The following is a 20,383-nucleotide window of genomic DNA, read 5'->3' as shown; positions in this document are numbered from 1 at the left end:
GCCAGCTTTAGGATATTAGGTCTTCTAGTCCATGAATATGTGAGTCCAGTGATTTGTGTCTTTTAAATTTCTTTCAGCCATAGGGTCTAAGGGGTGGCTTAGTCAGTGAAGCATCTGACTCTTGATTTCAGCTCCAAACATGGTCTCATTGTCATGAGATCAAGCCCCATGTCGGGCTTTGTGCTGAGTGTGAAGCCTACTTGGGATTCTCTCTCTCCCCCTCTCTCTCTGCCCCTTCCTCTCTCTCTCTCTCTCTCTCTCTCTCTCTCTCAAAATAAATAAACATTAAACAAATATAAAGTTCCTTCAGCCATATGTTGTAGTTTTCAGTGTACTAGTCTTCTGCCTCTGGTTAAATTTATTCATAAATATTTTGTTCTGTTTGATAATATTATAAATGGATTTATTTTCTTAATTTCCTTTTTGGAATGTTCATTGTTAGTGTATATCGAAATGCAACTGATTTTTATATGTTAATTTTGTATCCTGAAATTTTGCTGAATTCTTTTATTAGCTCAAATAGTTTTTTGTGTGTGGAATCTATGGGGTTTTTTACAGGTAAGATCATATCTAAGAACAGAGATAATTTTACATCTTCCTTTTCAATTTGGATGCCTTTTTTTTCCCTTGCCTAATTGATCTGGCTAGACTTCCAATACTACAATGAATTGAAATTATGAAACTGGGCATTTTTGTATTACTTTTGATCTTGGGAAAAGCTCTGGTCTTTCACCATCAATATGTTAACTGTGGGTTTTTCATATATGGCCCTTATTATGTTTGTCATACAACATTTCTCTATTCCTAGTGGGAGTATTTTTGTGAAGGAAGTATGTTGGATTCTATCAAATCCCTTTTCTACATCAATTGAAATGATCATGTAGTTGGTTTTTTTTTCCATCTATTCTGCTAATTCTCTTCTATTCTGTTAATTACATTGTTTGATTTTTGCATGTTGAACCATGTTTCCATTGTGTAAATAAATCCTACTTGGTCATGGAATAAAAATCTTCTAATATGTTGCTAAATTCAGTTTGCTAGATTTTTGTTGCTGTTGAAGATTTTTACATCCGTATTCCTATAGGATATTGGTCTGTACTTGTAGTATTTGTCAGGCTTTGATATCAAGGTAATTCAGGCCTCATTGAATCAGTTTGGAAGTGTTCCCTCTTCTCCATTTTTTGAAAGAATTTGGAAGGGATTGGTGTTAACTCTTCATTAAATGTTTGGTGACAGTAACCTACAAAACCATCTGGTCCCAGGCTTTTCTCTTTGGGAAGATTTGTGTTTTCTGATTCAATCTCTTTACTAGACATAGGTCTATTCAAATTTTATATTTCTTCATGTTTCAGTTTTGGCAGGTTTGTGTGTTTCTAGGAATTTATCCATTTGTTCTAGATTTTCTAACTTGTTGGTATGTAATTATTCAGAGTAGTTTCTTATGATCCTGTACTTCTATAGTGTCAGTTGCAATGTCTCCTCTTCTATTTCTAATTTAAGTTAAATTTATGTATTTCAGCACCTTTGTTACTTTGTTTCTTGTGCTAACTTTGGACTTAATCTGTTCTCTTTTTTTTCCAGTTCCTTGACATGTAAAGTAAGGGTTTTTTTATATTTTGCTATATCCTTAATATATGCATTTATCACTATAAATTTTCCTCTCAGAACTGCACTTGCAACATTCTGTAGGTTTTGCTATTTGTTTCCATTTCCATTACTTTTAAGGTTTTCTTTTCCCATTTGTTTTTTTTTCTTTCATGCATTGGTTGTTCAAAAGTATGTTGTTCAATTTTCACATAAATGTAGACTTTACATATTTCCTCTTGCCTTTTAAATGTTTATTTATTTATTTTGAGAGAGAGCACATGCAGGGAAGGGGCAGAGATACAGAGAGAGATAAAGAGAGAATCCCAAGTAGGCTCTGTGCTGTCAGTGCAGAGCCCGATGCAGGACTTGATCTCATTAACCATGAGACCATGACCTGAGCTGAAACCAAGAGTTGGATGCTCAACCAACAGAGCAACCCAGGTGCTCCTTCCTCTTGTTTTTTATTCCATGTAGTTGGAAAAGATAGCTGGTATGATTTAAGTATTTTTAAATTTGCTAAAATTTGTTTTGTGTCCTGTCGTATGATCTATCCTGGAGAATAATCTGTGTGGACCAGAAAAGAATGTGCATTCTGCAAAAGTTGGATGAAATATTCTATATATGTCTATTAAGTCCATTTGACCATGATATGGTTCAATTCCAATGTTTCCTTGTTGATTTTCTGCCTAGATGATCTATCCATTGCTGAAACTGGGGCATTGAAGTTGCCTGTTATTATTGTATTGTTATATTTTCTCCAGATTTGTTAGTATTGCTTAATATATTTACGTGCTCAGATGTTGAGTACATATGTATTTATGATTGTTATATCTTCTTGATGTATTGACCATTTTATCATTATGTAATAACTTTCTTTGACTCTTTTTACCACTTTTGGCTTAAAGTTTATTTTGTCTGATATAAGTATAACTATCTAATTTCTTTTGGTTTTCACTTGGATGGAATATCTTGAGTTCCTTCACATTGAACCTACATGTGTCTTTAAAGCTTAATGAGTCTCTGGCAGGAAGCAATTAGTTGGGACTTGTGTTTTTATCCATCATTTTGCAGATTTTTCTTCTGGTAATATGACCCTGTTTCTAATAACATGTTAGTACTGATGCTGCTTTTTGCTGTTCAAGATTTACTCATTTTCTATTGACTTCTTATTATGAGGAAAGGGAATTAATATTTCTTATAGCTCAGCTCCCCTATCTGATTTTTCCCCATCCTTTCCATTCTCCCAGCATAGTTGTATCACTAGGGTGTTTTGGCCGCAAGCTTCAATGATAGCAATATCTTCAAATATCTGCTAATCATCTCCATTCTCATTTAAGAGTGAGTCACTAGAACATGACTGGAACTCTCTGTACTAGAAGCCCACATAGTTGTTTTCCATACTGCCTCCTTCCTAGGGATCTATAAGTCCTGTGGTATTTTCTATGGCCAATGAATACTCATGTTTGTCTATGTTCTAGAGTCTAAACCTTTCTTCAAAATCATCACAAACTGGAAACTTCCCCAGAGTAAGTAGGTGAGTTGCAGACTCTTGTTTCCTATAAATCTTCTTTGGAAGATCCTTTTCACACAGGGGGAAAACAGGAAAGAAAAGTAATAAGAAGGAGCATGGAAAGGGTTACCATAAATTAAGGAAGTTGTCCTGCACTTTAGCATGGAAGCTTCTGAGATAAAGTCTGCATCATAGGTTGGTTGTCAGAGTCTAGTAATTTGCTACCCAGCAATTGTCCAACTCACCTTGATCTGCCTAGTGCAATGGGTAGAGCATGGGTTTTGAAGCTAGATCTGGGTTCAGATCCATGCTAACTATGGAAATTGTGGCAAATGTCATGACCTGTGAATCTCATGTGTAAAATGGGAATAATGCTGATATCATAGGGTTGCTCTGGAATTGGAAATCATGCATGTAAAGTGTCTGGTATGTATGTGTCCATGAATAATAATCCTGAAATCATTAGAAACGTCTATCCTTAGTTTCCTCATCATCTACTGGCAGTTTTAGATATAGCCTAGAAGAGGCAGAAGGAATAATAGAAAGGAAAAGCCAAGAGTACTTTGTAGGGATGTGGTGCCAAAGAGCTCTGCCTCACACCAAACCACCCACACCTTCAAGGGGCAGGGGAGGAGCATTCATCTGGGAAACAATGGCAACCAGGAGAGCCAACAGATCAGAACTGGTGGAGGCTTTGCCAACCAATGCGTCCCCCTTGTTTCTTGTCCAACAGTCTCACCTAGCATGACCAAATATCCTGGTTTGCCACCAGAGGTGGCAACCTCAGAAGTCCCTCAGTCCCAAGCACACAGGTCTCCCATAATTCACACTGATGAAAGTCACCACCAGGGTGACCCGCTGAAGTCACTGAAGGTGTGTGGCAGACTTTAGCTATGTGGAAGAGAGTAGGGATGAGGAGGTTGCTGAAGAGCCTGCAGGAGGGCAGAGAAGGCAGAAACTATTCCTACACGACAGATGTAACTCATCCCTCTCACTCATGTTTCTTCATTTTCAGGTCAGGCAGTGTGAACAACAACTGGATGGACATTTACAACCTTGTGGAAGATTTTGTCAAAAAGTTCGAAAAGTATGGCTTCTCTGTGTTAATAGTGTGATTTCCTCTGCTAAACCCAGCACAGAGCTGTTTGGACTCAGTGAGCATTGGAGTCCCTTCATGCAGGAGCACAGAGCCCACAGTGAGGAAAAGACAAATCGCAGTGATTCCAAGGGCCCCAACAGCTTTACTTGGCTCCTGCCTGAGAAGCTATATGACTGAGGACACAGTCTGCCTTTGAGGACCTAATAGATTAAGAAACAGGCAAACCAGTAACATAGTAATTAAACACCTGGTTTAAAGGTGTCAGGAGTCAAAAGAAAAGGCAAAGGGCTTATATGATGAGCTTAAGGAAAAAGCAAGAATTTTAATTCAAGGATAACTTCCAGAAGATGTGGCAATATTAACTAGGCTTTGATGGATGGGAAAGACAGGGTAACAGGAACCATCAGGGAGACTTCTTGTGGAGCGAGTAGTCTGTTTGGCAGCAGAGTAGGTTTAACTCAAGGAAGGGCCGGGAGATGAGGCTGCGCATGTCAGCTTGGGTCCATGGCCATAGCAGCTCATAATGCCAGCATGCAGGACCTAGATCTCCTGCTGTGAGCAATCGGGAGCAACAGATGATTCATGATTAGAGGTCTGACATGAGTAAGGTAGTGTGTTAAGAAGAAAAGTTTGGCAAAAGTGGGTAAAATGAGTGGGAACAAGAGCTAAAAGCAGTAGGGAATTCAGCTGGGGACCTATGGTACCAATTTAGCCAAGGGATAATGAGGGTCAACAAACCAGAAGACAGTGGACAGGAGCAGGAAAGAGAGGGATGTATATGAATGGCTGGCAAGGGGGAAGATAATTTCTTTGAGATGAGAAGAGTTGAGCTGGGGAAGACAGGCAAGGAAGGAAGGGCAGTGAAGCTCCAAAGAATGTTACAGAAGAGAGGCCAGGTGGAAGTCCCTCCTGCAGGAGTGTGTAGATGTCTATCTCCTTTTGCATGCAGCTGTCTGTGTGAGCAGCTGTGTGAGTGCCTGTGTGTGTGCGTGCACATGCATGTGTACATGAGAGAGAGAGAGAGACAAACAGGCAAACAGACAAACACTACTGGGGTATTGTGAGTGTAAGGATGGACACTCCTCCCTTCCTAGAAGGCCACACATCTTACAGACCTCAGAATTCCTTACTAAGGTTATAGGAAGCTCTGGGGTTTGGGAAATGGATCCCAAAGCAGAAGAATTGGGATGGGGCAGGGAAACTGTCATGCACCTCTCCCTGGCTGCTCGTTCATCATTTGCAACCTGTGTTGGTGACTTCTCACAAGCATGTGCTTTCTCCCCAGCCCAAAACTGCGGATATCCTTCATCACCTACTCCACAGAGGGCCACACCCTCATGAAACTCACCTCAGATAAGTAAGTGCCACATTGACCCCCAAGACAGGCCCAGTGGGTGAGACTGATGAAACAGCCAGGGGGAAAATGGGTTCCCTGATATCACAGTGGGGAGCCCACTGGTGTGCAGACTACTGGACAGGCCTGGACTCCACTGTATACCCTGATTCCCAGGTCTAGCTCCCCTGCCCTCTCAGACCCCCAGCTGCTCTGACAATGGCCAACCCTGTGCAGCTTGACTATCTCCACCCCCTCTAAGCTTTGCCTTTCACCTGCCTGAGTCCTTCTGTCTTCATTCTTCCCTGTTCTTAGAACAGGCTGGCTGTGAGGACTCCCAGAATTTTTTGGAGCAGGTGTATGTTTTCTTTATGAATGGTGACCTGCATTAAGAACCTGCTGTTGTGTGTCACTCTCTACCTTGGGCCAGTGGGGATTCCAGTGAGAAAAAGTCATAACCAGGGAGTAAGGGTTGAGCAGCATCAAAGTTTTGATGGTCTCAGTGAAGGGATCTTGTTCCTTAAGTGGGTCTGAGACATGGGACCCCAAGAGTGGGGTCCTAAGCATCAGGCTGGGACAGGGTGCTTGAGAATGGCATGACCACCATCCTAGGTTGGCCATGGTGGGAACAGCAGTTTTCCCAAAGTCTGTAAACTGGGAATTATGGAGCTTTGAGTAGCTGGGTAAGGAGGTTAAGATTCTCAAAACACAAATGACTGGAGCCCAATTCAGAGAAAGTTAAGCATCAAGGAGAAGTTGAGCACCCTTAGGACTAGGTGGGCCCCAGTATTTGTGGCACAGAGCCACATTCAGGACCATGGGAAGAAGCCAAGAGCAACAGAGTGAACAGCCAGCCTGCAGGGGAGGGGTGTGGTGGTGTCAGTGCATGGAGACAGCACTCTCCTGCCTGACTCCAGGACAAGCAGGAAGAGAGGGCTGATGCTCCAAGCACTAGTGGAGGCACAAATTTGTGCGTAGGTGGGGTTTTGCATTAGGACAGAGAGACTGAGTGGGGTTGAGGTGGAAGGAAGCAAGTCCATTAAGAGAGACGCTGGCAGGTGGCAGAGAGATACAGGGCTGCTGGGCAGGGGGCTCTGGAGGAAGAGCTGCCCACTGGGGAGGGTAAGACCTCTGCCTCCTCCAAGGTGGGGGGCTCAGGGCCCAGATGTGAGAAGCTGTGGGGGGGGGGGGCTCAGGGAGAGTCTCCCTGGTCATCTCTGGAGAGTGAACAAAGTAACATCTTCCCCAAGCCAGGGTTCAGGAGTGGGAGTGGGGCCTAGGGGAGTGGAAATGGTGTGAAATTGGTGGGAAGGGGCAAGATGTGCATCTGGGAAGACAGCTCACACTCAGATCAGGGCCCTAAAGCTGCCAGCTCCTAAACCCCCACAGGACCTTGACTGGAGCTGGGCTCAGCCTGGGATTGGCCTTCCTAAACATGCCCCACTGCCTAGGAGTTGAGGAGGCCTTTGTCAGGGAGCCTGGGAAGGACCTCACGCAGAGAGAATCCAGGAGGGGACACTAGAGCCTGATATAGGTGGGATTCTGGAGGGTCTGCAGAGAATGTGGGAGCAGGGATGGGACCCTGCTTAATGCTTTCTGAGCCCTTTCTGCTAGAAGAGAGTAGGCTGAGGAGACACAGTTGAAAGGGGGCTTGTTCTGGGTACTAGAAAAGCCAGGGGCCCAGAGGCTAGGAAGCCCCCAGGGTTGATGGCGAGGAGGGTGATGACAGGGAAGAGATGGAGGGGATCCAAGGGGTTGAGACAGATGTTAAAGAGTAAGAAGGACTGCTAGGAGACAAGGAGCTGGTATCCCCTCCGTGGACATAGCTAGGAGCAAGGTTAGAGGAGCAACACTCCCTGGGGAGAGCCTGCTTGGGCAAGAAAAAGCCTGGGGGCTCCTGGGCTAGACACTGGGAAGGGGTGGAAGAAAATCTTCTGGTATGTGGTGAGGGAGGGAGAGGGCTTCTGCTGAGTGGAGTAGCACCTGGTTTGGCCTCCACTGGCCATGGGTGCCAGGCCTCACCTCCTGGGCTGGGTGGGACTGGACCTGGGGCTCTCAGATCTCACCCCACAGCAACATCTCCACTTCCCACAGTGAGAAGCCCTCTCAGGGTCCCAGCTCTCCTAGCCTTGCTGTGCCAGCTCGGCCTGTCACATGGGATTATCCTGAACCTAGGGCCCCAGTCCCACCTGTGAAATCCCCCTTAACAGCAGCCGCCTGGCCACATACCCTTGTCATCCAGGGGAGCACTGCCCCTCCACGGGTAGCCCTCAAGGCACTTCCCCAGCTTTTGGCCTTTTTCTTCAAGAGTACATGAACCCAGGAGCCCTAGTTCTCTCATTAAGCAGCTTGCTTCTTCCTTTGGTGTCAATCCAGAAGGGGAAGTGGTTTTTTTGGGGTGGTGGGAGGGCAACGAGCCAACCTCAGGATTCTGTGATAGGGTAAGATGGGACAGGGCAGGGCTATCAGCAGGATGACCTTTTCCAAACTCAGCCTTACCTGCTGAAGGAAGAGTGTGCCTTTCCAAGGGACCCAGTAGGTGCTAGAAGCCCTGCCAGTTACACTGTGAGTGCAGATTCACAGTGGCACATCCATGGGTGTGCCCCACATTCACCATGGATGATCAAGACAGGGCTCTTGAGGGTCCCCCAGGTAGTGTGCCTGAGACAGTGGTGAGTGCAGAAAAAGCCAGGCCATACCCATGGGAGCAGCAGAGCAGCCTCCCCCCACACCATGCTCACCAGATGGAGGACAGAGGAGGCCTGAGCAAGGCCTGTTCATATCGAGGACACAGAGCATAAGGTCATGACCAGGCTACTTGATTTGTATCCTGTCCCGACTAGACAGGTCTGCACAGTGCACAGTGGCTCCAGGATGGCTTGGAGATGTTTTGTTTTGTTTTTCGTTTTTTATTGAAGTATAGCTGACACACATTAGTTTTACATTAGTTTTAGGCGTGTAACATAGTGACTTGACTCTTCTATACATTATGCTGTGCTCACCACAAGTGTAGCTACCATTTGTCACCTACGACATTATTACAACATCCTTGACTATATTCCCTTTGCTGTAGCTTTCATTCATGTGACTTTTTCATTCCATAACCGGAAGCCTGTATCTCCCACTGCCCTTCATCCATTCTGCCCGTCCCCACCGTCCCCTCCCCTCTGCAACCATCAGATAGTGCTCTGTATTTATGAGTCTGTTTCTGATTTTTGTCTGTTTTCTTCTTTGTTTTGTTTTTTGGATTTCACATATAAGCGAAATCATATAGTATTTTATCGTTCTGTCTGACTTAATCATTCGACATAACGTCGTCTAGATCCATCCATGTTGTTGGAAATGGCAAGATCTGTTAATTTTCATGACTGGCTAATGTTCCATTGAATATATACACCACATCTTCTGTATCCATTCATCTATCATTGGACACTTGAGTTGCTTCCAGACCTTGGTCATTGTAAATATTGCTGCAATGAACGTAGGGGTGCCTGTATCTTTTCAAATTAGCATTTTCATTTTCTTTGGGTAAATATCCAGTACTGGATCATATGACATTTCCATTTTTAATTTTTTGAGGAACCTCCATAATTTTACCCACAGTGGCTGCACCAGTTTGCATTCCCACCAGCAGTGCACAAAGGTTAGCTTTGGGCTCTTTTTAATAGTCAATACCTCATACCACCACAATCCCTTTTCTGATTTTTTTTCAGAAATGAAATAAGTGATGGTCTTAATAAACTTCAGAATACAGTGCCTACTGGAGCTACAAACATGCATGAAGGATTTAAAAAGGTACAGAATCTAGAGCTCTGAGGATCTCTGCTTTATGGAGTTCTTAGAGTATCCTGGGTCCTCCCACCCGGGACTCCAACACTCCTTCATTTCCTTGCAGGCAAATGAGCAGATTGAAAAAGCAAACTCTGGAGGTAAGCTTCCTGGTGACTTCATTACAGGCAGGTGCGGGGACAGAGCCAGGCCTGGACCTCAACGAGGTGCAGGCCCTCCTTGGTCCCTTCCTAGCACTGATTCTTGGAGCAAGGTGCTTGCCCTCTCTGTGCCACAGGTTCCTCCTCTGTGCAGTGAGGATGAAAACCACCCCCAGTGATGAGTCTCAGAACCACATGGGATCATGTGTGTACCATCTAGGCTCTTGGTAACTGTGAGGTGCTTGACCAACACTTGGGCTGCCTGAACAAGAAAAGCCAAGGGAACCAGGAGCAGACAGGATTCTGTTTTCAGAAAAAAAGAGCTGGATTTCCCCCTTGCCCACACTTTGTCTCCATCACATCTCTGGCCCTGATGCCTTTTCCCTGCGGTTCCTTCCCTTTGGTTGATGTCGTCCTGTGACTGTGCCTCCAACACTGGAAACGGCTGTGCTCTGCCCAGAACCATGTTCATCTAGGTTAGGGCTCCAGCTCTTGCCAGGAAAGAAGCATGGGCCTGGTGGGGAAAGGCACTAAGCTGGGCACGGCATCCTCAGCCCGAGAGCCTCTGACCTCACCTTCTGGATCCCTGGGTCCTGTGAATACAGCAGGTCTTTCTGTACGTGCTGCCCTGAGCCAGAGCCCCACCTTCCACCGAGCTGCAGGACACCTTGTACAGTCGAGTCTGGCTGTCACTCCCTTTGCTCATCTAAAAGGCTGACGCTTGTCCAGTGAAGTCAATGGAATTGCCTTTCAGGGCAAAAGCTGTGCGTCTGGTCATAGTGACCGTAGTAGGAATGGCCGGAGCAGGGCTCAGTGCCGTCTATAATGTGGGTCCTGTCTAAGTCCCCTCCTCCTTCCAGGACTGGGCTTCTAGTCCTCCAGGCACTTCTGATACTGGGTGCTAAGGTCGGGTGCCTGTCCTCTGGAGGAGGAGGTGTGAGGAGAAGTGCTGTGGACCCAGCAGTCTACAGAGTGTCACTTGGATGCCTTTACTGACCAGGCCACTTGCTTTTTCTGCAGAAAACAAAGTTCCTTCCATGATTATCTCCTTGACGGATGGAACACTGCTACCAGAGTCCTTTGATGAGACTAAGTACGAAGTGAGTCCAGTCCATCATTACCAGTATTTTGTTCCACATATTTAGTGATTTATACTCACCACTTGCCTTCTCTTAGGCTGCAAAGGCTCGGAAAATGGGGTCAACCATTTATGCCATTGGTGTAAAAGACTATAGGAAAGACCAGGTAATTCCAAACAGGTAACCAGGTGCCACCTGTAATCCTAGATGAGGAACTTTCAAAGACAGTTTTCCCAGGGTTGCCCAAGGATGCTCCTCGGCAGAGGAGAATAATGGCTAACAAGGAAGAAATGAACAAGTGTCATGTCAAATCTCCACACCCAAAGTGCGGAGTAAAGTAAAGTAAGGGCTTTCCCTTCCCTAACGGTGGGCTGCTGGCCAAGGCCAGGGTCTGGGCCTCAGAGTCTAACATGGCATGAGGCAAGAGACTGCCTCCTGGGATGGGGACTTCTGTGTCCTAATCCCCTACCTATGCGCCCAAGTCACCTCCTCTCCCTTGTAGCTGTTGGAAATTGCAGACAGCCCAGAACACATGATTGGAGTGGACAATGGATTTAAGGAACTGAGAAGCATCGTAGAACCAGTGAGTAAGGGATGGGAGAAAGGGGATGGGGTGACATCTCACCACAACCTCCCGTGCACTGTCCCTGATCTGCCACCCCTCTTTCTATTCCAGCTCACAAGTAAGGCATGTATTGAAATTACAAAAGTGGAGCCTGTGCATTTGTGTGCAGGAGGTAAGAGCTAGAGTCACTGTTGTAAACACAGGGATGTATGTTGTGAGTATGTGCTGTGTGCGTGGTGGGTGTGATGTGAGCATGCAGTTTCAGTGTGTGGTGTGTGTATGCATGCGTAGTTGTATAGACGTGCGCATTGGATATGTAAGCAACTGTATCATTTTGTGAGGTGTTCGTGCCAGGAATGATATGTGGGTATGTGTGTATTTCTTTTGTATTTGTTTTTGACATAATTTGTATATTCCTCTCTGTATAAGTTTAAAATATACCGTGATTTCACATACACATATTGCAAAATGAGTACCACAATACGTTTAGTGTTATAACTTTTTTTTAACTTTTATTTATTTTTGAGACAGAGAGAGACAGAGCATGAACAGGGGAGGGGCAGAGAGGGAGGGAGACACAGAATCTGAAACGGGCTCCAGGCTCTCAGCTGTCAGGACAGAGCCCGACACGGGGCTCGAACTCACGGACCGCAAGATCATGACCTGAGCTGAAGTCGGACGCTTAACCGACTGAGCCACCCAGGTGCCCCCTGTTATAACTTTTTAAAATATCAGAACCAAAAGTTTAATTAAGAAATAAGAAAAAAATATATTTTGAAAGCCCTCAACAAAATGCCAGCAAATGGAATCTGAATCTGACAACATGTAAAAAGAAGGGTCCATCAATAATAATTAGGGATCACCCCAGGAATGCAAGTCAATTCAGTATTTGAAATATCAGTGTAACTTACCACATCAGCAACATGAAGAAAGAAAAACATGATTATCTCAAAGGACGAATAAAAGAATTGGAACAGTTCAATGGCCAGCATCATACTAGAAACATAGTCCGACAAAAGGTATCCACACAAATACAGCAAACAACACACCTTGTTCTGTGGGGAACGCCTCTCCCCGACATCTGGAACTTCACAAGCGTGCCCTCTCCCCCCCTACAAAGGTCCCTGAGTCAGTCTGGTGAGGACATCCTGTGCAGTGACTTTTGTGATAGAAACCCCCTCCCTGCGATGAGCTCTGTGTGTACGGGCTTATATGTCTCATCATGGAGACTGGTACTGAGGAGGGTGGATGAGCACACTTACTCCCCTGGTAACAGCACACACAGCTGGATCCGGCCAAACGCAGACCCAGAGACCGGGTCGGCCTCTGTGCTCTTAACTGTAAGGCTATCGTGCAGTAGACCATGGGGTCAGACACAGCTGTGTTCAGATCTGGCTCTGCTGCAACCTGGAGCAAATTACCAAACATCTGTGAGCTCCCCTTTCGTCTCCAACAACACCCACTAGCTCATCTCTTGTAAGACGTAAGGCTGGGCGATCTTACAAGGACTGGCACAGGATCTAGAAGCTGGGAAGCCCTAACCAATAGTAGTGGTACTAATAGTCCCACCATCCTTGACGTCTCCACCCCAAGGCTGAGCTCATGTGGCCGGGGGGGGGGGGGGGGGGTGGGGGGGGTAACATCACCAGTATGAAAGCATCTCCCGCTGAGCCAGCTGTTGGCAGCAGCTCTCCAACTCTTCCTGTCTTCTTAACCAACTCGCAGTGAGAGGTTGGAGGCAGGCAGGAGACTCCCACACAAGTAGGCTCTTGCCCTGCTTCTGCTTTAAAGCACCCCACCGTGCAGCCGACCTGACAGCTTCATTCCTCTGATTATGTCCCCTGCACACACGCAGGTCATGGCGTCTGAGCAGCATGTCAAACTGCAGGTGCAAACATCAGTCATTGTCCATCCCCCATGGCGGCCTGGCCAGGGTTACAGGTGCCTGCCACACACCCGCTGACAGCTCAACTCAGCATTTCCTGCTCTGACCTTTAAGATTGTCGCCCTCTTGACGAAAGCTGCCACACGACATGACAGTCACGTGGAGGCAAAGCTCAAGGCAGGAACCTGGACCCCAAATGAAACAGAAAGAGCCTTTTCAGCAGGCTGTCATTTGAAATAAATCAGTGGGTCAGGGTGCCTTGGGAAGCAGACAGGGCATGAGCACGAGACTCCTGACCTCTTCAGTCTCTCAGGGTGCTCTCCAGGATGAGGCAGAGAGGCCTCTGCTGGCCTTCCTGCCTCTAGGCCTGTGCTCCAGCCCATCATCTGCACAGTGCCTGAGGGCACTGAGAAAGCCCCTTCCCTAACCCCAGCCTGGCCTGGAAGTCTGAGGCCCCTAGCCCCACAGCAGGGCCAGTCAGGTCTTCCCTCAGCTCTCAGGCTGGGGTGTCACTAGGCTTCCTACAAGACCCTACTTCCCCCCACTTTACAGGGTCCAGCCCATCCATCCTTTGATGCCACACTCACAGGAGGTTCATCCCTGTCCCTTTCTTGGTTCACTGGCCCCTCTGGATTCCCACAACCCTTGGTCAGTCCTTCTCATTAGTCGCTTCTCACCTTGAATGTGCCATGACTTCTGCTTGGCTGTGTCACGGTTGATTCTTCTCATTCAGTTCTTTGATGTGTTACCAACCTTTTATGAAGAAAATTTTCAAACGTACAGCAAAGTGGAAACAACTGTGCAATGAACACCCCTGTCTCCACTACCTGGATTTTTCAGTTAATATTTAATATCTCACCATATTTCTTTAACATTTATCTAATCAGTGTGCTTGGTCACTCTCTCTCTCTCTCTCTTTCTCTCTCTCTCTCTCTCTCTCTCTCTCACACACACACACACACACACACACACACACACACACAACCACACACAGTGCATCTTATTTTTTTATGTGTTTCAAGTCAATTACAGACATCAGGCTACCTCACTTCTAAAGCCCATCATTCTGCATATCTTTATTTATAGAAATATTACTTAAGAGCTCTCCTTAAATTGCAGCAAACTTCAGTGTATTTTTTAACAACTTCTGAAAAATGCACACTCCAGGAAGACAGAATTTACCATTGTCCCTGGAAAATCCCCTCAGATCACTTGCCAGACAATCCTTGTCCCCAACCCCTGAAGGCAATTCTTCTCAGTTTTTCCTCCATAGGCTGTTTAGTCCTTTAAAATCTCTTCTCAGTAGACTCATGTAATATGAACATTCTATTTAAACATTCTGTTTGGCCAGGTACTCTGGGCACAGTGGTTTGGAGAATCATCACTCCTGTGTGTTTGCTGGATATGCTTCGATATTTGTGTCTGGGAGGACAGCTGGAGGTGGCACCTTCTCATTCTTTTTCCTGTGTGTGGCTGGCCCAGAGCGAGTGTCTACAGAGCCCAACAGCCATGGCACATCAGTGGTGGCACATAGTAGGACACAGGGCAGAGGCGGGCTTTTCTCTGAGAGCTGGTGGACAGGTCCTGCAGGGTGGCCAGGAGACTCACTGTGTGCAGAAGGCAAGGCAAAATGTGGGGCAGTAGGACCCAGAAGGCAAAAGCAGTGCAAAGACACCATTGCCACCAGCTTGGATAGCTACTGTCCCTCTACAATGAGGTTCCCCTTTTTCTACTATTACTGCCTCCCAGAAATAGCTACCATATATAATTGATCATATAGATGCAAATAGCTATTTATATATGCTTTTCAAGGTATTTTTACATTAATGGGATCATGCAGTTCATAACATTTTCCAGCCATCTGCACATACTCCATTACAAGGATGGAGGAAACTTCTTTCATTAGTCTCCCCTGGTCGATATTGTGGCTACAGCAGGTTGTGCACACCCTGAGGCTCACCTCTCTGTGGGCATGGGTCAGGATTCCCCAGATCAATTCCAGAAGTAGAATTGTGGCATTAAGAGGACACACAGCTTAAACGTTGGTCAGTAGAGTCGAATTTCTCCCAAAGAGCCTGTGCTGGGCAACAGATGGTGTTCCCAGAGCCCAACCCTCCCAGGACAGGTCACTTCCACCTGGTGCCCTTGTCAGTCTCATGGTTGGTTGGTTGTCCTTCCTCACTGCTTGGCTTCCTCCTGACCTTGTCAGCGGGCTGCCTGCCTTGCCAGCTCCTCTCTCTGGAGCCCCAGGAGACCTGATGTAGAACTCTTCCTCCAGAAAGAAAGTTCTCATAAAGAAGGATCGGTCTCCTTGCCAGGGACTGGATGGTCCCTGTGCCACCCGAGAGCAGGTACACAGTGGGACTCTACCTAGGAGACACAGCTCCCTGAAAGCCAATGTTCATCCATCCTTGGCTTCATTCTCCTCCTGTGTGTGTTACTGTTGGAGGAATTGGGTGAGGGGTGTTGGAACCAAGGAGCAGCTACTAGACAAAGCAAAATCCTTTAAGTCCACATCTCTTCTGCTCAAAAGTCTGACACCATCACCCTGCCTTCCACTTACCGAGACTTGCCAGAGTGACAAGACCCTCTAAAGGGGCAGTGCCTTGGGGACACAGAGGGTGCTGCTGCGGAGGAGAAGTGGTGACTGAGCAGAGCCTGAAGGCTTCAGGGTGCACACTTTGGGAAGGGGATCACAGGCATATGGACAGCACGTGCTCTTCCTGAGAAGTGCAGGTGCTATGGGCCATCCCTCTGAAGCAGCCTCATGATAGCTGCTCAGAACTAAGACAAGAGCAAAGGGGGCAGAAGTGGGTCCTGGAATGGGTACTTGAAGTCAGATCCTGGCCCGGTACCTGCCAGGGGTCTGGAGGAGGCCACCTGCCCTCTCTTAGCCTCAGTTTCCCCTCTGAAAGCTTGGGTAGGAATGCCTGGCTAACGGGTATTAGAGGTTAAGGAAAGTGTAGATCTGCCCATAGTATACGCTCAGTTAGTGAGGAGTGTCATTTTGGATGAACACCGGTGTTACATGGCTTGGCCTGGCACAGATTTGCCCACTTCTGGTTCCTTCTGCCTGTGTGCTTGTGGCAGGAAGGCTCTACTCACTATTTTTGCCTCCTCTGGAGCCTGATCTGTCCACATGCAGCCAGCTGACTGTTCCCTTCTCTGCCTGTATCTAGTTACAGTGTGGGCTGTCAATTTACAGTTCTGTCTTGCAAGGAAATGCTTCTTTGCAATAAAAAATCCTGGAATATAAATTGCAGATGACACTTCCTTGAGACTGAGAGCCAAAGCTCTGCTCAGGGTGGCCTAGCCTGGCTGGCAAAAAGGTGCACAGGAGATAAGCCCAACTGCTCCTTCCTGGCCAATCACAGAGCCCTGTGTCATGGTGGGAAGGGTCCTTATGAAGTGTGAGCCTTGAGCAGGCAGCCTGGCACAACTGAGTTCAAAGCAGCATTGTACTGTTGGTTACTGTGTGTGGGAGAGGACGTGTCACTTACAGACATCAAGCCTCCGCTGGGTGGACCACTGCCATCAGTGCCCTCGGGGGCCAGGCTGGTGCCGTGAGCAGGAGGCATGTGTCAGGCCAAGCCAAGGATGGTTGACTGCATGTGGGGTGTAGTGCAGCAAGGCAGGCGCTGGCCCCTGAGGAGCTCCCCTGATGTGAATAGGGCCCAGCCAATGGTTGACATGCAGAAGTATGAACCCACCATTTCCAGGTGTTCCCATTTTTGAAGAATGCTAGTGATCTGGGTTATTAGGGAAAATGTGCAGGCTTTAAGTGTTGAGACCCATTTTTGGAAGACACTTGAATGCCTAACAAACCACAACAGCAGCCAGCATTGGGCCACAGGCCCAGAATCTATTTTCTTCAAAGCAGAGAATTTGCAAACACTGCCCTGATCAATGGGAGCTGCAGGGAGACCTGAAGCAGGAGAAATAAGGGCAGCCAGGTCCAAGGTTGTGCTATAATAAAGGTTGTGTAGATAAATAAATTGAGCTAGGGCAAACCAAGCTTCCAGGATTGGAATGACCCAGTCTGGGACAGGAGGCAGTAATGGAGGCTAATGACCTTGGGCTTGCAGTTAAAGACCCACATGTTATCCTGGCTAAATCCTTAGGGACCAGTCTACCAGCTGTCTTCTCTATCCCCTGGTGTTTGCTTCAGGGGAGGCTCAGCAGCCTGGGGAAGGTCTAGGGTCTAGACCTGCACCTCACATATCAGTGTCTCCACACTCAAAGAGGAAGTGCTTGCTGAACCCCAGGTGGGTTATGTGTAGTCCATGAAGCCTCAGGCAAAAGCAGGGGAAGAGCAATCATGTGAGACTTCCAGAACCACAGCTAAGACAGGACTTCTTCCATGGGGGATTCGTTGTGCAGGGTCCCAGAATCTTAGTATATACAGAGGATGAGGTTGGGTCCCTTTAATGGACTCCAAGTATCAGGGGTGAAGATGAGAGGCCCCCCTACAGCCTAAATCTCCCCTGTTACTCAGAGTGGACCCTCCATTACACTGGGTGAGGATCTGGCCTCCAGAGGTCAGCCTTGTTTGTTTCAACATGTTTGCTTCCTGAGAATTCCATTTTGTGGGGGGACATGCCTTGTAAGACAGAGGGAAGGCAGCCCTCGGCCCCACCTTACACACAGACCTTTGAATGTTGCTTTGCAGAAGACTATGAAATTATGATTTCTGGAAAAGGATTTAATAATGCAATAAACAAGGAGGAAGTTATTTGTAGATTCCGCTTCAGCGATGATAAATTCTTCGGTAAGTAGCTCTCTTGGTGCCTCCAAGTGACAAACTCCCTACAACAGGCTGCCTTCCCCTCAGCCAGCCAAGTTTTCAAAGCCCTTGCTTACCATTCACTGTGGGTCCTGTGAGGATAGATCAAGTAAAAGGAGAGACCCGGCTGGGAAGCCTGGTGACCTATACCTCAAAGCTGGGAAGTCATCAACCACAAGAGCCTCTCCTAGCAGGGCTTTAACCCTTGCCAAGAATGGCTGTGGTGTGCTGGGTGTGCCCCAGAGCTGTACTCCCCCTCCCTTGGCTCAGCTCTCACTGGCCTTGAGAGACAAGGACCTGAATCCATTGAGTCTGCTGGCGAGAAACACAGGCAGCCCTGGGCCAGGCACACTGGGAGCTTCACAGGAGAATGTGTGCATCTGGGATTGAGACAGGATGCCAGCTGCCAGTCCCAGGCCCAGGAATCCTGGCACAGGCACACATTACTTGTCTGACCTTGACCAAATGAGGGTTCTATTCTCAGCTTCTTTTTCCTCTACTGCAAAATGAAGTCAATATAATAGTCGAGCTAAACCATATCACCTATGTAAGCCTATAATGTAAGGAAATACTCAGGCATCAGATATTCCTCCATGATGGGCGAGTGGCCAGTAGAAGCACATAGATGTGCCCCCACACTGAGATGGGTGTGATCCTCCCCAGAGAGCAGGGTGGTACAGTAGGACTATCTCCCACTGAGCCCCCCCAGTGCATTCATTGGACCTGAGATTATGTGCAGTGATGTCTTACTGCAGGGCCATCTGGTAAACCCAGAGCTACCTCCAGACATCACAACATTACATAGTAAATGTTTCAGTCCCTTAAGGGAAATGGTGTCTCTTAGGAACAGGACAGGCCCCACATTCCTAAGCAGCTGTCCCTTCCCCTCTATTCGCTGTGCCTTCTGTTGTTTATTGTGGTCTCAAGAAGTGTCCCTCTCCACATTTATTTCCTTCTTTGTTATTTCATTGTCTCCCTCCCATCCCTCAAATGTAGGGCCCTTGAGACCAGGGACTCAACCTTTTCCATTCCAGCCAGGCATTGCACGGAGCCTGGTGCATGGCAGGGGCTCAGAGGAAGGCAGCAAAGAGAAGCTGGCATCTGCCAGTGTTAGTCTGCTTGCCAGGGGCCAGCTGAGGGGAGATGGATGGATGGACATGCTCCTTGACATTATTCTCTTGTGGTTTTCTCCTAGATAAAAAAGCCACCACTGTGGATGATAACACCATAACATGCTCAGGAGTAATGATACAAAAACCAGACCAGTAAGTGCCCAGGTCAAGGGCCACAGGTGCAGTTTTTGCCACTATGAGGTATATAGGATGTGGGATGTCACCTCTGCTGGGGCAGCACATGTGTATCTCCCAAAGTCTCAGGGCATACTCTCCACTTCTCCTTGTTGGTGGTCACCTGAGATGCTCAGGGATATGCTATAGCCCAGTCTCTGCCAAGGAGGGAGACTACTGGAGATGATGTCCCCAGGGAAAGTCTTTGCTCCAGGTAGCCATCAGAGCTAAGCCAACATACTCTGCAAATTGAGAAAAGTCAGGATGGTGACACCCATCCACCCTCCTTGGAAACCTAGCCCATGGCCAGGAGGGCATCTGACCCCAGGCAGGACTCCTCATGCCTGGTCAGTCTTCACTGCAGAGATTGATCTCAAGGGCTTGGGGTGAGCTCTCCTTACCCATGCCATGTGCTCACTGGTGGCCCCAATCCCTGATGATCAGTTACAATGAGAAGAAATGGGGGATGTGGTTTGATCCACATGCAAGAACTATGTCTGTTGGGGCTATTTCTGTCTATCCACAATTTCTATGCTGCAGGTTGGTCCATGTGGAAGTTAGCCTGAATAATGCCATCAGCTTCATCAGGAGTGATGCTAACATCACCAGCGACAACTGTATGAGTGCCAGGGTAAGGTGGCATGTTCCCTCCTGGGGCTGTCCAGAGCACTTACACTTAAGGGGCACATGCCCTGGGAGGCAGGAGAAGGGACACAGTGCCAATGGCCCAAGAAAGTAGCTTGTGCAGACAGGGGGCTGGGATGACTTCTCAGAGCCAGCTTGGGGCCCTCAGCCCTTCATTGGCAAGCTGCCCACACATGGGGCTTGTGAGGTGCCCTGGGAGTGCTTCCACAAGAGCACCTGCCCTGTAGCCTTCTGTCCAGGTCCTGTAGAACCTCTGCTCTCTCTCTCTCTGGGAACCAGGTGTCCCTGAAGGCACAGGAAAGGGAACAGTTAGAGCTCTAAGCAGAGTCCAGAAATGGTGCTGGGGCTCTGCCACCCCGCCTTGCCCCTTGCCACCTCTGCTGGCCCAAGAATAGCAGTGGGGAGCTCGGGGCTCCATTCTGCATTCCAGCTGGGCAGGTGGGAGAGGCTGGGAGGCTAGTGTGTTAGGAGCCTGAGTCCAGAACCTCTGGGGCAGCAAGGTGCTCCAAACCCGGGCCCCAGACACAGGGGATCTGGAGAGCGGGACCCACTGTGGCCCTGTGCAGTCAGGGTGTTTCAGCAGCTGCTGACACAGCTAAACCCACACATGCCCATCACTGCCCACGAGCCCAAGCCCACTTGGGGAACACCCCTGTCATTTTGCAGAGGGCACCAGCCTCCC

General features: G+C 47.7%; 1 protein-coding gene across 1 annotated transcript in view; it reads left to right on the top strand.

Annotated features, from left to right (window-relative positions):
• Positions 1 to 20,383, top strand: part of ANTXRL (ANTXR like) — a 36,446-nt gene that overhangs the window by 5,885 nt on the left and 10,178 nt on the right. Inside the window, exons 2-12 of the mRNA XM_086680205.1 lie at positions 4,113 to 4,184; positions 5,482 to 5,553; positions 9,243 to 9,324; positions 9,425 to 9,458; positions 10,479 to 10,558; positions 10,635 to 10,703; positions 11,040 to 11,120; positions 11,214 to 11,274; positions 17,657 to 17,755; positions 18,966 to 19,035; positions 19,597 to 19,687. Coding sequence (XP_086536331.1) covers positions 4,113 to 4,184; positions 5,482 to 5,553; positions 9,243 to 9,324; positions 9,425 to 9,458; positions 10,479 to 10,558; positions 10,635 to 10,703; positions 11,040 to 11,120; positions 11,214 to 11,274; positions 17,657 to 17,755; positions 18,966 to 19,035; positions 19,597 to 19,687 — 811 coding nt within the window. The remainder of the gene's footprint in view (positions 1 to 4,112; positions 4,185 to 5,481; positions 5,554 to 9,242; positions 9,325 to 9,424; positions 9,459 to 10,478; positions 10,559 to 10,634; positions 10,704 to 11,039; positions 11,121 to 11,213; positions 11,275 to 17,656; positions 17,756 to 18,965; positions 19,036 to 19,596; positions 19,688 to 20,383) is intronic.

This window comes from Puma concolor, chromosome D2 (assembly GCF_028749965.1).
Source record: "Puma concolor isolate L17-30 chromosome D2, mPumCon1.1.hap2, whole genome shotgun sequence".
NCBI classification, from domain to species: Eukaryota; Metazoa; Chordata; class Mammalia; order Carnivora; family Felidae; genus Puma; species Puma concolor.
Note: the sequence above shows the minus strand (reverse complement) of the source record. Positions and strands in the feature narration are given on the sequence as shown.